Raw genomic sequence first — 15,205 nt, 5'->3', positions numbered from 1 at the left:
AATTTAATGATGTAAAAGTCAATCTTAATTAAAGGAATTATAGAATTTTACTTATGAATATATAAACATTCATGTCGCTTCGAATGTTCCAGAAATCCAAACGGGTTTTTAACATATACGTTATTTAAGTTTTTTTTGCATTTTTAAATGTTTAGGTATATGATTAAGACTAAGCGATATTTTTCAGTTCCCTATTTTTGTAGAATGGGTTTGTGATACAATTTACTGAAGGTTTCACGTATACGTTACAAGCTGATGTTAATATTATCTGAATGTTTTATATTCCTTTAATAATGTTTAGGTATATGATTAAGACTAAGCGATATATTTCAGTTCCCTATTTTTGTAGAATGGGTTTGTGATACAATTTACTGAAGGTTTCACGTATACGTTACAAGCTGATGTTAATATTATCTGAATGTTTTATATTTCTTTAATAATGATCTCTCATGACTGACGTTTTATTATTTTTTATTCAATTGTAATATTTCGCTTAAACTATTAGTTATCGCTAATTTTTTTGAATTTTGTAACGAGTCTTTGGTAATTCCTATGCATTATTGTACTAATTATACTAACTTATTATTTCTAACAGAAAAAAGTTATAATATGCTTTCATGAGGTTCTTTTCTTTCGTCTAACCTATTTTTGAAAAGTGTAACGTGACTTGACTTTACCAGTTTTGAATTGGAATATTTCATCTCGATGGCAACTTATGCGCACATGGATTAAACTGCCAGATCAGATCCCAAGGAAAAATTTATCAGCGGTAAGGCAACAATTCAAATCACCCGCCTCCACAAGGCGCTTGTCCGGCTTCTTGAATCGAATAGCGGGACTGAACGTTTTTCCCATAACTGTACGTCTCGAACCCTTGCCCACGCTCGGGTCTTATCTGTTTGGACGGTGAGATTTGCGTGTATTTCCAATAAAGTAAACTTCAAGCTCACTTTCACAAAAGCTTCAATAGGTATACCTAACACGACTTTACTTTTTGTTAATGAAATCGGGTTGGACAGATCAGCCATAAAGAATACACAGAGAATTCCAAATCCATTTTTATCATTTTATTTTACCAGCTTATTCACAGTGACAAGTGTACAAAAATCAAACTGGAAGAACACACGAGAAAGGATGAAACAAACAGATCCTCCTACACTGCGTGGCGGAAGATATAATCAGAAGAAAAGAAAGTGGAGATAGAGAAACTGCAAGATCTCGACTTCCAGCAAGTTTTCTATGTGAGTCCGTACCTATACTCACGAAACATGTGCGACGAGGATGGGAATTTACTGGACAAAGAAGCAAGCTGCATGACCAACTTTATTTTGTAGTCTCAGTGCAGGAGCTGGAAGAGTGGAATGAAAACCGATGAAAGCAGGCACTTTGTTCTCATCTACATTCCGATATGTCGGTTTTTCTTACATAAGCTCCTTTTAGAGTTATCACAGTTATCGAATTATGTGATGGCCCCTCAGACTAATGTATCAGAAGAGCTCATTTAAATACTTATATAATTTACTGGGCCCAGTGTCGTTCCTCTGGTGTGATCTGTTCTTTCTACTCGGCGAGCTGGCTGTTCTTACGAACAGTAACTGCATTAGTGGATGTATGGACGGTTCCTGAGACCACAACAAACATGTTTAATATACCCAGGTTGAAGTAACATGCTGACTCCATCAAAAGATATCCCGGATGAACTGCCTTTCTTTGCTTAACTAATCAGTAAGTAAACAACATGCGGTTGAGTTTCAAGTGCCGTACAAACGACAAAATATGATTTATTTTTACCTCATCAGATGTGCTTACGTATAAAGTAGGGGCCAGACTATCAAAACTAATGGCCAGTAGTGACTGCAAACAGGTTATTAGTTATAAAAGAGTGGAATTCAAGAACTGAGACAATCAACACATGCACGTGAAACGTGGAATGTATTAATATCACCTCACAACAACAACAACAGCACAAAAAAGAGCTTACGAAAATCAAATTCCTCATTATAGATGATAGAAAATTACCTTGTGAATTGGTATATAAGAGCACAGTCTGTCTATGTAAAAAAAAAAAAAGATGTTGGTACGTGTGTTATAGTCAATTTTTCCACAGGTTTGAAACAATCTGATACCTTGCAGATAGGCCAAGTGTATCAACGCGTCTTGTGTATTTGTTTCGTGAAAAATTAACGACGTCCATCAAAGAGAGGGGAAAATCATAGAAGATCTTGCACGGAAAGTGACATCTTGCAGTATCTCATTTCACACATACACAAAATACAAAGTTCTACCCTTATGAGCTATTGATGGTAATTACTTTAATCCACGAGTAAACTACTAATTTTACTTATTAGTGAGATACTCATAGTACTTACTAGTAGGTAACATAAGATATTTATTCTTATGGGATTCACCTGTCTTACCAATGCACATTCTTTCTTACGGTAAGTTTCAGAAGTCTCTGCATTCTTTGGTACAGTGAAATATAAATTCATTAGATAGGGTATGGAACTACTTACTAGTAAGCTTTCCAGTTCGCTTACTAGTAACATACTCAGGTTACCTACTGGTAAGTTCCTGGAACCTCCAAACAGAGGATTGATTGAAATTCCTAATAATTGACTAGGAGGTTAAATTAATATGATAATCTGGAAAAGCACTTTGAAACTGATAACATGATGTCATTATATTCTAAAAAAACAAACAACAATTTATAGCTGTCACTGTATGCTAGAAGAGGCAGAAAGAGCCCATTACTGTTTAAAACTACATTAACACTGGTTGTTTAAAACCCTAATCTGAACGCTGATTTCTATAGACAATGATGCACTTGGTACAATATGAGAGAATCTATGTGAAAGTTCTACCTTCAAAATGTATATGAATATACGATATATATAAGTAAGATCACAATACAATTCCCCAATCATTGTTTTCTCACAATTAATAAGGAGCACCAATTCTTTAAGATATTTTTTTTTTTTACAAATGAATAAACTGTATTTATTCTATATTTATACAGTGGCAACAACTAATGTGCATTCTTTACGATACACAGGGCAATCAATAAAAAGATATAATTCAAGGAAATATTCACACCACAATATACAAGCGTATGTTTACTACAAATAACTTGCAATTACATCAAAGATATATCCAGACCTATACAGAAGAACTGCCACCACCGTAGCAATCAAACAGTGACACTACTTACACTATCTTCCAAACACAATGGGCTATCGTAAACCTGAATCTGTGAGAGTTGATCTTTATTGTAGTACAAGTCGCATTTTTTTAAAAGTTCCCAATAACAGCGTTGTACTTTCCTCCAATACACGTTTCACACTTTTATCTTATACTTTCCCCTCTAACGTGAAAGGGACAAAAAACTGCATATAGAAACAAGGAGGGAGTGAAGTATTGCAGTACAATCGTGTACATTTCGCTAGAGCCTTCAAAACTGCATGATAGGAGCTATATCTATATAGCGAGTGAGAGAGAGAGAAAAAAAAAAAACAAGGAAAGAGTGAAGTATTACAGTACAATCGTGTACATTTCACTAGAGCCTTCAAAACTGCATGATAGGAGCTATATTTATATAGCGAGCGAGAGAGAGAAGAAGAAAAAAAACAAGGAAAGAGTGAAGTATTACAGTACAATCGTGTACATTTCACTAGAGCCTTCAAAACTGCATGATAGGAGCGATATTTATATAGCGAGTGAGAGAGAGAGAGAAAAAAAACAAGGAGAGAGTGAAGTATTGAGTTATTCACAGATTTATAAATATATGGTCGTAAAGCTAATTTTCTTTAAACTAATATAAAAGCTTCATAGTCTGAATGCTAGAAAATATCCGAACTGTGAAGCAAAAGAAACCAATAATTGAAAACCTAAAACTGAGCACAAAAATAGAGTTTAATACAAGTTAAATAACATTTCTTTTAATAAAGTAATTATAGTGGACACAAAAGAGAGAGATTACTAAACTGGATTTCACCAGCAATGGGTGCAACTACCTTGCGGTGAGAAATTTAACATTGTTTTTTAATTATCACTATCTTGTCTTTTTCAACAAAATAACAACACGTTTTTAACTTGTCTGTAGGTCTGATATTTTCCAAGGCCCAAAAATTAACTTATTTCTTGTATTTGTATCAATTGTAAAATTTTATTAGACAATATAAATATTAAATCAAATTATGTACTTTTTTCAGTCACAAGGGGCAATCGTACGGTAGCCGATAACTGCATATAACACAAAATCATACAACAGGTAGATGTTATTTCTCTTTGCAATAGAATTAAGATATCTCATTAAATACAAAACGTGCTTGGGCTATCAACAACTTCAAAATACTAAATCCACAGTTACATAAACTAGTTCAAATGTAATATCATATCAAGCGTTAACTTGGATGGAAAACAAATCCAGTTTGCACGTCATCATAATTTGACTAATACATTGATGACATTTCCAGTAATTCATCTGTACATTCAGGTAGGCGAATGTTCTATAATTTTGCAGTATAATGTGAAAACGAGAAACAAAACCTCACACTAGGCGTGATGATAAGATTTTATGAGTAGTACATTTTAATATTAACGATCAAAACAAGACTAACCAAAACATTTTAAATTGAGTGTAAGCCATACACACACACATATATATATGTTTAATAATAGTATAAACTTCAACAGGAAAAAAACAACATTTGTGATTGCTTTCCAGAACATTAGATTCCCAATTAATATGAACAATGCTGTAGTGAAATATTCGAAATATCGCGTTGGTGCTAGTTTCTAGAAAGAACAAAAGAAAAATTATCTCGAAAGTGAAAATGTCTCATATTTAACTATTAATATGTAATTTTCTCATAATAAAACTTTATAACAGTATTCATAATAACAGCGACTATCACTACAAAAACCTTTATAAACAGATGTACTTTTTATTTTTCTTCCTGTTCTCATGATAAAGCATGTTGAAATTAAAGATATCTACATAAAGAAAATCATAGAAACAGGGGGTGTAGTTATACGTGTGTGAAACGTCTTAGTTTAGCAAAATGGTGAATGGTGAATTTAAAAAAAATTCAAAATGAACTTTTTGGAAGTCATGAGTTTAATATATGAAATTTTGAAAAAAAATGATATTTTGTTATTTATTTCTAAAAGCCAGTAAACCCACAACGCATTGCGCATTTCTTAAAAGCATGTTATAGAAATTGATCATGTAGACCCAAGACTGCAAACACAAATTTATGGATATACAATTCATAGAACTGATTACCTTCAACTACTTAAATGTTCAATAAAGATCTAGCAAGCCCGTTTGTTTATTTCTGAGGCAAAGGAGGATGATTTGACTTAAGAAGGATGTACAAACACTATGTCTCGAGAAGACGTGCATGTTTGTTGAGAAAGAAGCATCTGATAATAACGTTACTCATATTCTTTTTACAGCAATGGTCTGTAAATAAAAATAAACACTGGCTCGTTGATCAGACTGATAAAAAATAAATCTATTTATTTGTATTTTAAATAGGTATAAAGTGTGCAACAAAAAATTTGGAATTCTCTATTTTAATAACAAAAGATTTATTACGCCTGTTTAAAGGATATTTCAGATGTTATATACTTCTCAGCTAAGTATTGGGTCACAAATATTAAACGTATCCAATATATTTTGTTGGGTAGAATTAGTAAAACAGCTGGAAATATCGTTAAACAAATATTGGTAGTCATTACATTCCAACTAATGAAAGGACCTTCTCCTGGCAGATTCTATTTACAACACGTTTCAACTATATTTGAATAAGATCTATGATTTATTGTTTCCTCAAAACTTTTTCTAACCTGTTTCTACAAAGAGAACACATAACTGACTTAAAATTCAACCAGCAATCTTAGAAAGACATCTTGTAATGAATTAAGTACTTCGTTGTTGTACTTTGTTGACCATTCATGAAGATGGCCCTATCTTTAACTAACAATAACATTTCAGTAGTGATCGATGCGAAGTGGATACTACCTGTTCAAAACTACTACAGAGTTTCATGAAATAGAACTTAGCATTCGAGTGATCACAAGTCGGTTTGTAACACCTTCTTCAAGTAGTTTTCTTATTTGTCGAGTACATGAATAAGTGATGTGCTCCCATTTACAACCGCCAAAAGACTTAGCTTATAGTAGACGACACGTTAAACGATATCTTTGGTCACTCAGTTCGACTACTGGAAGGCTAAGCCTACCCTCAGTACGTACAAACACTTACATAAAGCCCATGAAAGTTCTACAGTGAGATTGCCACGTGGAGTGTCACACTCTGTGACTGCAAATGGATTTTGTTTTGTACAGCCACACTGAGGGGAAATATGTACAAGAATATACGATTAATTTCATCTTACAAATATATATAACATCACATTTACATTTCAAAGCTTGTTTAACTTGTGACACTCAAAATGGTTTTGCCACAAAGCGTGTATTTAGAAATATCCAAAAAACATCAATACGTATGGATTATAATGTAATATACAAGTTAACACCAACAACAAAGAAACTAACATAACTGAAAACTGCACATTTGCACTACGTTAAATGTAAATATTATGGGGGGAAACACTATAGGGTGATTCTTTTCATTTATTTACTTTTGGCTTTGGAATACCAAGATTCAAATATCACAGGTTCCTGATGAGCAACCTAACCATATGGTACATCCGTTGCTTTCCCGTGATCAGCTAAGTTGTCGTTTTGTAGAAAAATTCTGAAGATATAACAGAGAAACCATTATTAACATTGTTTTTCTCAAGTCTGTTATTACACCTTACGTAGTTGACGACCTGCTTGTTTATTTGGTAAAACAGATATATTTTATAAGAATGCTGTCTCAAGATGTTATTATTGCCAATTCAGTGACAATGAAATGTATCTTTTTTTTTTCTTTTTTGCTCCCTTGTGGTAAATCCAAGCTTGGAATATTTATAATTGCACTCAGTTACTTACCAGAAGGTCTTCTCTGATATCAGGTAACTAACTTGTGTTACAACATTCAGGTCTTAAGCTGTGTGATAATTTATTGAAGTCTGAATTAGAAAAAAATCCGTAAACTATCTACAACATGTGACAAGTTCAACTGAAACATCTAAGTGTTAGAATATTATTACGAAGAAATAATATTAAAACTGCGAGTACTAAAAAACTTTGATTTTTTCTTTTATGTCAAATCTTCCATGTGCAGTAACTTGAATAGCCATTTGTTATCCCAATGTTTCAATGGTGAAAAAACTGAGAAGTTTAATGTTTCTTATCAGGTCGTTCATGCGATTAGGACAATGCAAAGCTAAACTTTCACATGGACAGCTCCTGTCTTGGTTCTTGAGGTAGACGACATGCTGTGTGAAAACCTTCTTCAGTCCTAAACGGCATATATCTCAAAAAACAAGCAAAGATTAGTTCGATAGAAATTTCCAGTAAAATTGGGAGCGGATTAAAAGTCGTTTTAGTATGGTACCAATTACGGGTAATGAGTGAAGCAACTGAAAATGGATAGCAATGTCCAGTTGATATTACGAACAGACTGGATATTGACCTATAAATAGAAATAGGAATTAAACAAATGAGTACTGACGCGATGCTATTCAGAGACTAAGCTTTTCGTATGCAGTAACATAAGCAGTTGGTAACAGATTCGATACGTTACCTATACTAGTCATATATATATATATATATTAAGATATAACGGTAATTCGCCAAAAACTACAAACGAGTAAAAACTAATCCATATATAAGTTTTCTAGTTCTTATAGTTTTGAGATGCGTACCAGAGGAAAGGCATTTAAATGACAGCTTCCGCCGCCTGCGCGACTAACATGCATGCATAAAGGATACTCCTTAGGATATTTGAAAGTTAAACTAACAAAACACAATAATATAGGGGGAAAACGTCTTGCACGAGTCGTAAATGCTAAATGCATATTTCAACAGTCATTAAACATCACGCAAATATTTTATCACGTGACTAACTACTGATTAAAGAGAAGAAACTGATTTTGGGAAGTTTCTTACGTGTTAAGACTTACCTGCAAGTACGTGATAAGAAAATTTCTTATCACGTACTTAATTAATAGCGAAATATCACGTGATATTTCGCTATTCTTTGTGATTTACACACGTATCATTTAAGACAGAAATATATTTTATAAACAACATATGACGCGCTTTCGTATCATTACATATTATCATGAATAAAACGTAGTTGTACTTAAATGTGATCCGTTTTTAAACAGGAAATTGACTTCATAAAATACAGTTTTTAACTGATGAAATACACACGGATTCTATCACAATTATCAATTTTATCTGATAATCTCTAATTTCTTTCAATAATCCCTTTCCTTGTTATTCCGACCCAGTGTGGCTATACAGAATATGACTTCAGAAGCCAAATTATTTTTGATAAGTTATTCTCTGTCTCCTTCGCTTACGAAGACCAAACCTTCTTGTTGCAATTGAGAAGAACGACAAACATATTTACCATCATTTGTATTATTAGAAACCCAGTTTCACCATAAAAACTATCCTAATGTAAAATTCTATGACTCACAAGTATCACATTATATCACATGCCTGGACTTCTTTTGAACTTTTGGCAAAATGAAAAGTAATTATTATTCCCATATCACACAGAGTATTTGGTTATTGAACCAAGTATTAGTATTGTATTATACCCAATCTCTTACTTGACTAATAGCGTTTTATGTTAAATGTAGAAAGTAATTTTGTTATAAAAAAAATTTAATGATTCCCACCAGGTTTCACAACAATACAAATACCCTTCAAAAAATAAATAAATTTGTTAATAAAAAAATTTACAAGCAATATCTATATTTAGTATCAATGGGTCATTTCAACACTATGCAGTCTATTTGACTGAAAGTTAACTTATCAAACTTTCAAGCACAACTGATACATGAATATATTCGCCAGGTTTCAAAGCTATAAAATAGCCATTACTTCAGTGCAGAATAGATACACATTAACTCAGTACGTCAACCGTATATGTTGCATCAAACATGCTTGTAGGTTTTATAAATTTATAATTTGTGTGTGTTGGAATGGTCCATTCTACAGTGATAAATACCTCTGTGTGTGGGTAAAGCCTTTCCCATCTTACGTCTAACATAAATGTGAACTTGGTAACTACACACGGTAAGCCGCAAAATATAATCTGAAAAAAAAAAAACACTCCTTAAGCTATCTAACATATAAACGTAGCAATTTACCAATATCTAAATATTTCAAGAGAAATTAAGATTATTTCTTACGAAGGAACAAGGAGTATGTTGTAAAGTTAGTTGCTCATGTAACTTGTACAAGTTTATAAACAATTGTAATAAACACTAAACATAATATCTAAAACTATTTTCTTTTGATTTGCAATAAAAAAAAAAGTTCAGACTTTTGAAAAGTATCCTTCATGTATTCAAAACAGCGTAAAACACCTTCGTATTTTCTAAAGTAATTTGCTTGACTCAAGTGCCCTGACTAGGCCATAGAGATTAAATAAACAAATACAGACAGCTTGCAACGTCTTTCGTTAAAGAAACAAGAGCTGCATGACCCACTCATTTACCTCCAAGCTTTATATATATGTTATCACCGAAAATATAAACTTTATAATCAGTATTTAAAGCAAATTATATTTTGTTAGAACTTAGTTTTTTAAAATTTGTTTGCAAAATGTTAAAAGTTTAGATCTCTAAATACAGTAATGTTAGTAAGCGTGATTTTGAAGATGCTTCAATTCCATTACTGGCCACTAGGCAGGTTCTTTCTCTACGACAACAAATCACAGCAAAGGATAACTAGACATCACAGGTGAGATCCCATCTCTGTACTCTTTACTGACTACTGACCCATTGGATTGGCTTGGCCTGAGGACAAGATCTTACTTTGTCCATCCTAAGGGTGAACACGAGCACAGCTTATTGCACACACACAGACATTAACTTGGCCGTTCTACAAATGTACTCTAGTTTATGGATCAAGTATAAGCTGCAGGGATACTTAAAGTCTGCACGCAACACAACAAGCTGGTTTAAAGGCAGTACTTATGAAAAGAATATTTCTGAAAAATATCTCAGTTTTGAAAACAAAAATTAAACCGAAATGATGATGTAGCAGTCTGAGAGGGAGATTGTCTACACGAGCACTGCGCAATTATGCAGATATAACTCAATACTTCTTGTCATTTTTTTTTCTAATCTCACCACCAGAAATCTTAGTGACCTTGTACACAGATTTTTCACCTTGCAGAAAGATCAAGTGTTGCAACCGACACCTCAGACAGTATAGTTTTTACCAACTTCACTTATTTTTCAATTACGATCCTCATTATACTGGCCCATTCAAACTGAGCATGCCATAACCATTTTGAGTTGTTGGTGAGACGACTAAAGATGTAGTAGATGAAGGGGTACTGCTGGAAAGACCAGATGAGGCTGTCACAGCTGATGGTGAGCTGGTAGAAGCAGAAGAATGATTCACATACTCTTTCTCTGCTTTTAAAGCATGAGATCGAGAACGGATATCCATCTTGGAGATTGCAGTAGAGCTATCATTTTCATCTTTAATCTGATTGGCGAGTTCTTTAACAACACGAAGTCCTTCATCCATAAGAGTCTCCTGAACCAACTGTTTGGTGATTTGGGCATTGGTTTTTTTACTACTTGACACCATTCGCATGGTGTTGAACATATCTGTGGTCGGGAGTGAATTGTTGAAATCTAGCGACGGGTTGTCCTGGGCTTCCTGACTCAAGGGGGGTGAAGAGGTGTTGCTATATGCTGAGAACTGGGAATCTGTGGGTTTGAATTTCAAATTAAATATTCTGGTCTACAAGATGAACAGTAATCATTAAATATGTTTTGAAATTATCAATTTTTGTACCATATAACATTCCATACAATATTGAAATAAAGTCAGAAACGCTTTTTTGACTAAATAATAGATGAAATAATACTTAAACATAACTATTAAAATAAACATGCTTTACACCGACTGTGGTGTTTGATATACATTTAAAGAAAATAGCACTAGTTACCGAATTTTATCAACTAACAGTGTTCTCAATTATTACGTACGTCAAAGAAAGTTGGTTGTTGATAAGCACAAAGCTACACAATGGACTGTTTTTGTTTTAATTCTGATTATTTAACATTAAATCATTGCGTAACTCACCTGAAATGGCATTTATAAAACACTTAACAAACCCCATTTAAATACCTGAATTGCGTTTTCAGCTAGTAAGTACTTCTTGAAAAAACCTTTAAATTGATTTACGATAAAACGTCACTACAATCCCAGCGAAATATCACTAATACACATTAACACGCATGCTCTTCAACGATACTACACAGAAGGATCCTTGCTAGAACAAACGCAGCTTGTCTTCCAATAAATATAACTACCCCATGTTTAGACATTTTTACCATTCATGCCAACGTCAAGTACATTTTATCGAAATTGTTTTGCAATAAGAAACACATGAGAGCCAAACAACCATTAAAACCTGCTTAACAGCATAAATGTCCTTTTACCTAGAGAAACATTCTAATACAATAAAGAAATACTTTTACTCATCTTATACCTCACCCCATATCATCCTAGAAGGCCATTTAATAAATAAGAAAACGATCCTAGATAACCGCATATCAACAAATAACAGATTCTTGACAAACTACCTATCACCATATGCAAAATTTTTAAAACCCAAAAATTCAATAAAAAGTAAATGATTTTTCAGTAATTACTATAAAAAATACAACACGAGAAATTTGCAAAAATACTATCAAGCACACTTAAATAATAGATACTTTTAGAAAATTATAGATAAAAAAGGGTAAACTTTGAAGAAGCATACAACACCAGTTGGTTTGTCTAATAAAACAATAACTTAAAAATTATACTTGACCAATACTTAGTACGTTATGAAAAACTATCCAAGATGAAAATTATCATTGAACATTCACACCTTACCAAATATAAAATTAATAAAATTAGATAAAGTTATCCTTGTCTAAACAGAAGGTACCATAAGGGACATTATAAGAAATTACAAAAGATGAAACTTATCAGTGAACAATTACACCTTATCAGATATAACACCAATCCAATGAAACCAGATAATAATTACATTTTCATTGACTAATCAGAGGTTACCATATGGAACACTTTAACAAACTATACACGAAAAATAAATGCAATGAAAAGTCACAAGCTACTAATTATAGCATCAATAAAATTAGAGAACAATAAAATCAGAAAATATTCAGTGAACACTCAGACCTTACCAAATACAACACAAACAAAACTAAAGAAGAATAAAATCAGAAAATATCCAATGAACACTCACATCTTACCAAATATAACACAAACAAAACTAAAGAAGAATAAAATCAGAAAATATTCAGTGAACACTCACATATTGCCAAATATAACACAAACAAAACTAAAGAAGAATAAAATCAGAAAATATTCAGTGAACACTCACATATTACCAAATATAACACAAACAAAACTAAAGAAGAATAAAATCAGAAAATTCGATGATGAGGAACTCACCTTGAGACTAATAATGCTTTGAGACAGCTTGAATGGGTAATGAAGAAAAACTTTAATATAAGTTTAACATAACAGCAATGATGAATGACAAAACCTTGTTGAAACGTTGTACCTTTGCTGTTATGTTAAACTTATATTAAAGTTTTCTTCATTACCCATTCAAGCCGTCTCCAAGCATTATTAAAATACTAGAAAATATTCAGTCAAGAATCACATCTTACCAAATATAACACAAACAAAACTGAAGAAGAATAAAATCAGAAAATATTCAGTGAACACTCACATCTTACCAAATATAATACAAATAAAAGTATAAAAGAATAAAATCAAAAAATATTCAGTGAACAATCACACCTTACCAAATTCAACACAAATAAAAGTATAAAAGAATAAAATTTGCTATAAACTAATCATATATCATAAAAACATTAACAAAATCACTCAAAAACAAAATATAATCTGATCAATCACAAGAAACGAATATGATACTCTAAAAATTAAAGTATAATAATGATACAGCTGAAAATATCCTTAAAAGAGAGGGTACCCATTGGAGAAATAAATGTATTTTAATTTGTAGAAATAACAACGTATGAAAAAACATATTTAATTAGCTACATTGATTACCAATACTAGGTTGAAGTTTAGTTTCACTTTAAGTAGGAAGTTCACTGTAATCGTAAGTGGATATGAATGAAATTATCTCTGACCAATCACATGTCATTCATGATCAAGTAGACTCTAACAGATGCATTAAAATATTGGATTTATAACCACCTATATTACATGAACTAAGCTGCCTAAACAACTCAAAACATTACTTATGTTTAATAACAATATCTAAATTTAGATTCCAAAAGAATTATAGCTGTTTCTTGTTCATAGCAATAACAAAAAATGTATTCTGGCAAACTCTGAAGTTTAGCAAGCAGTAGCATAGGAAAGTAAATACTTCTGTATATTCTAGCAAGCATTTGCAGAAGCAGTGTTTAATTTTCTATATTCTAGCAAACAACAGTAGAAGGAAGAATATATTCTTTATATTCTAGCAAGCATTAGCAGCGGAGATTGATAAATTTGTTATATTCTGGCAAGTATTGGAAGGTGCTTACTTCGTTATATTTTAGCAAGCATTACAAGAAGGGGATATTGAATTCTATACTTTATATTATAGCAAGAATTAGCAGAAGAAGATGTTTACTTCTTTATGTTCTAGAAAACTTTAGTAGAAGGAGTTTAGTTCTTTAAATTCTATGAAGCATTAGCAGAAGAAGGTGTTTAATTGCTTGTATTCTAGCAAGCATTAGCAGTAGGAAGTATTTAATTCTATATATTGTAGCAAGAATTAGCAGAATGGGGTGTTTACTTGTTTGTGTTCTAGCAAGCATTAACAGAAGGAGGTGTTGAATTTTTTTATATTCTAGCATGCATTAGAATAATAAGGTATTTAATTCTCTATATTGTAGCAAGATTTAGTAGAAGGAGGTACTTATTTTTTATATTATAACAAGCACAAGCCGAAGCTGTTTACTTTTTTATATTCTAGCAAGCATTAATAAAAGGTGTTTATTTCTTTATATTTTAGCAAACTTTACCAAAAAGAGGTATTGAATTCTTAATACTGTTGGAAGCTTTAACAGGAGGAGGTATATATTCTTTATATTCTAGCAAGCAGTATCAGAAGGTCATATTTAGTTCTTTATATTCTATGAAGTTTTGGTAGAAGTAGGTATCTCTTGTAGAAAGAATTAACAGAAGAAGGTATCTACTTTATTATGTTCTAGCAGGCTTTAGTAGAAGGAGTTTAGTTCTATAAATTCTATGAAATATTAGCAGAAGGAAGTGTTTACATCTTTATATTTTAAGAAACATTAGCAGATGAAAGTGTTTAATATTTTACATTCTAGCAAGCATTAACAGAAGAGGTTTACTTCTTTATGTGTTTGCCAGGTATGAATGTTTTACTTTCAGTAATTTTAGTGAAATAACAAAATATGAGGTAGAAAGATAACTATAAAATCCATTAATCTGAGTTTGACATTCTGAAAATAATTTGAAATCTTCTAGAATTCCTGAAGTGTGATTTTGTGAGGCTCTCTACTATCCAAGGGTACAATTCTATACAGAAGAATATACTCACCATGACAAAACAGTCACTCCATAAACATGTAACATGATAAAACAATAACACTAGGGCAGAGAAAGATAAGCACATAAACATAACATTTCCTTTTCTCTGTGTGAAAAAGCGTAATTACTTGGGTTTAAAGTGTAACATAAAACTCAATTTCTCTTACCTGTGTCATCAGTATCAAGTTTTTCTGATTCTGAGCAGTTAGAAATATGTCCATATCCCCTTCCTCCCAAGGAGTACCTGATTTAGATAAAACAACAATAAATGTCATATCCCCTTCCATTCAAGGAGTACCAGATTTAGATAAAAAAAACAATAAATGTCCATATCTCCTTCCACTGAAGAAGAACCTGAATCATATAAAACAACAATAAATGTCTTATCCCCCTTTGACTTAAGAAATAGCTGTTTTAAATAAAACAAAAATAAATGTCCATATCTCCTTCCACT

The 15,205-nt window shown here is 32.1% G+C and overlaps 1 protein-coding gene across 5 annotated transcripts in view; it reads right to left on the bottom strand.

Annotated features, from left to right (window-relative positions):
- The window catches only part of LOC106466523 (NGFI-A-binding protein homolog), a 126,775-nt gene that overhangs the window by 4,645 nt on the left and 106,925 nt on the right, over positions 1–15,205 (bottom strand). For 3 of the 5 annotated variants that reach the window (XM_022394551.1, XM_022394553.1, XM_022394554.1), the window contains 3 exons: positions 14,919–14,995; positions 8,138–10,859; positions 1,053–8,103 (listed from right to left, as the gene is read on the bottom strand). In XM_022394551.1, the coding sequence (XP_022250259.1) occupies positions 10,393–10,859; positions 14,919–14,995 (544 nt within the window). In that variant the 3' untranslated portion in view covers positions 1,053–8,103; positions 8,138–10,392. Of the gene's footprint in view, positions 1–1,052; positions 10,860–14,918; positions 14,996–15,205 lie in introns of those variants that run through there. The other 2 variants (XM_022394552.1, XM_022394555.1) reach the window with 2 other exon arrangements.

Source organism: Limulus polyphemus, unplaced genomic scaffold (assembly GCF_000517525.1).
Source record: "Limulus polyphemus unplaced genomic scaffold, Limulus_polyphemus-2.1.2 Scaffold2289, whole genome shotgun sequence".
NCBI lineage: Eukaryota > Metazoa > Arthropoda > Merostomata > Xiphosura > Limulidae > Limulus > Limulus polyphemus.
This window is presented reverse-complemented; position numbering and strand designations above follow the sequence as displayed.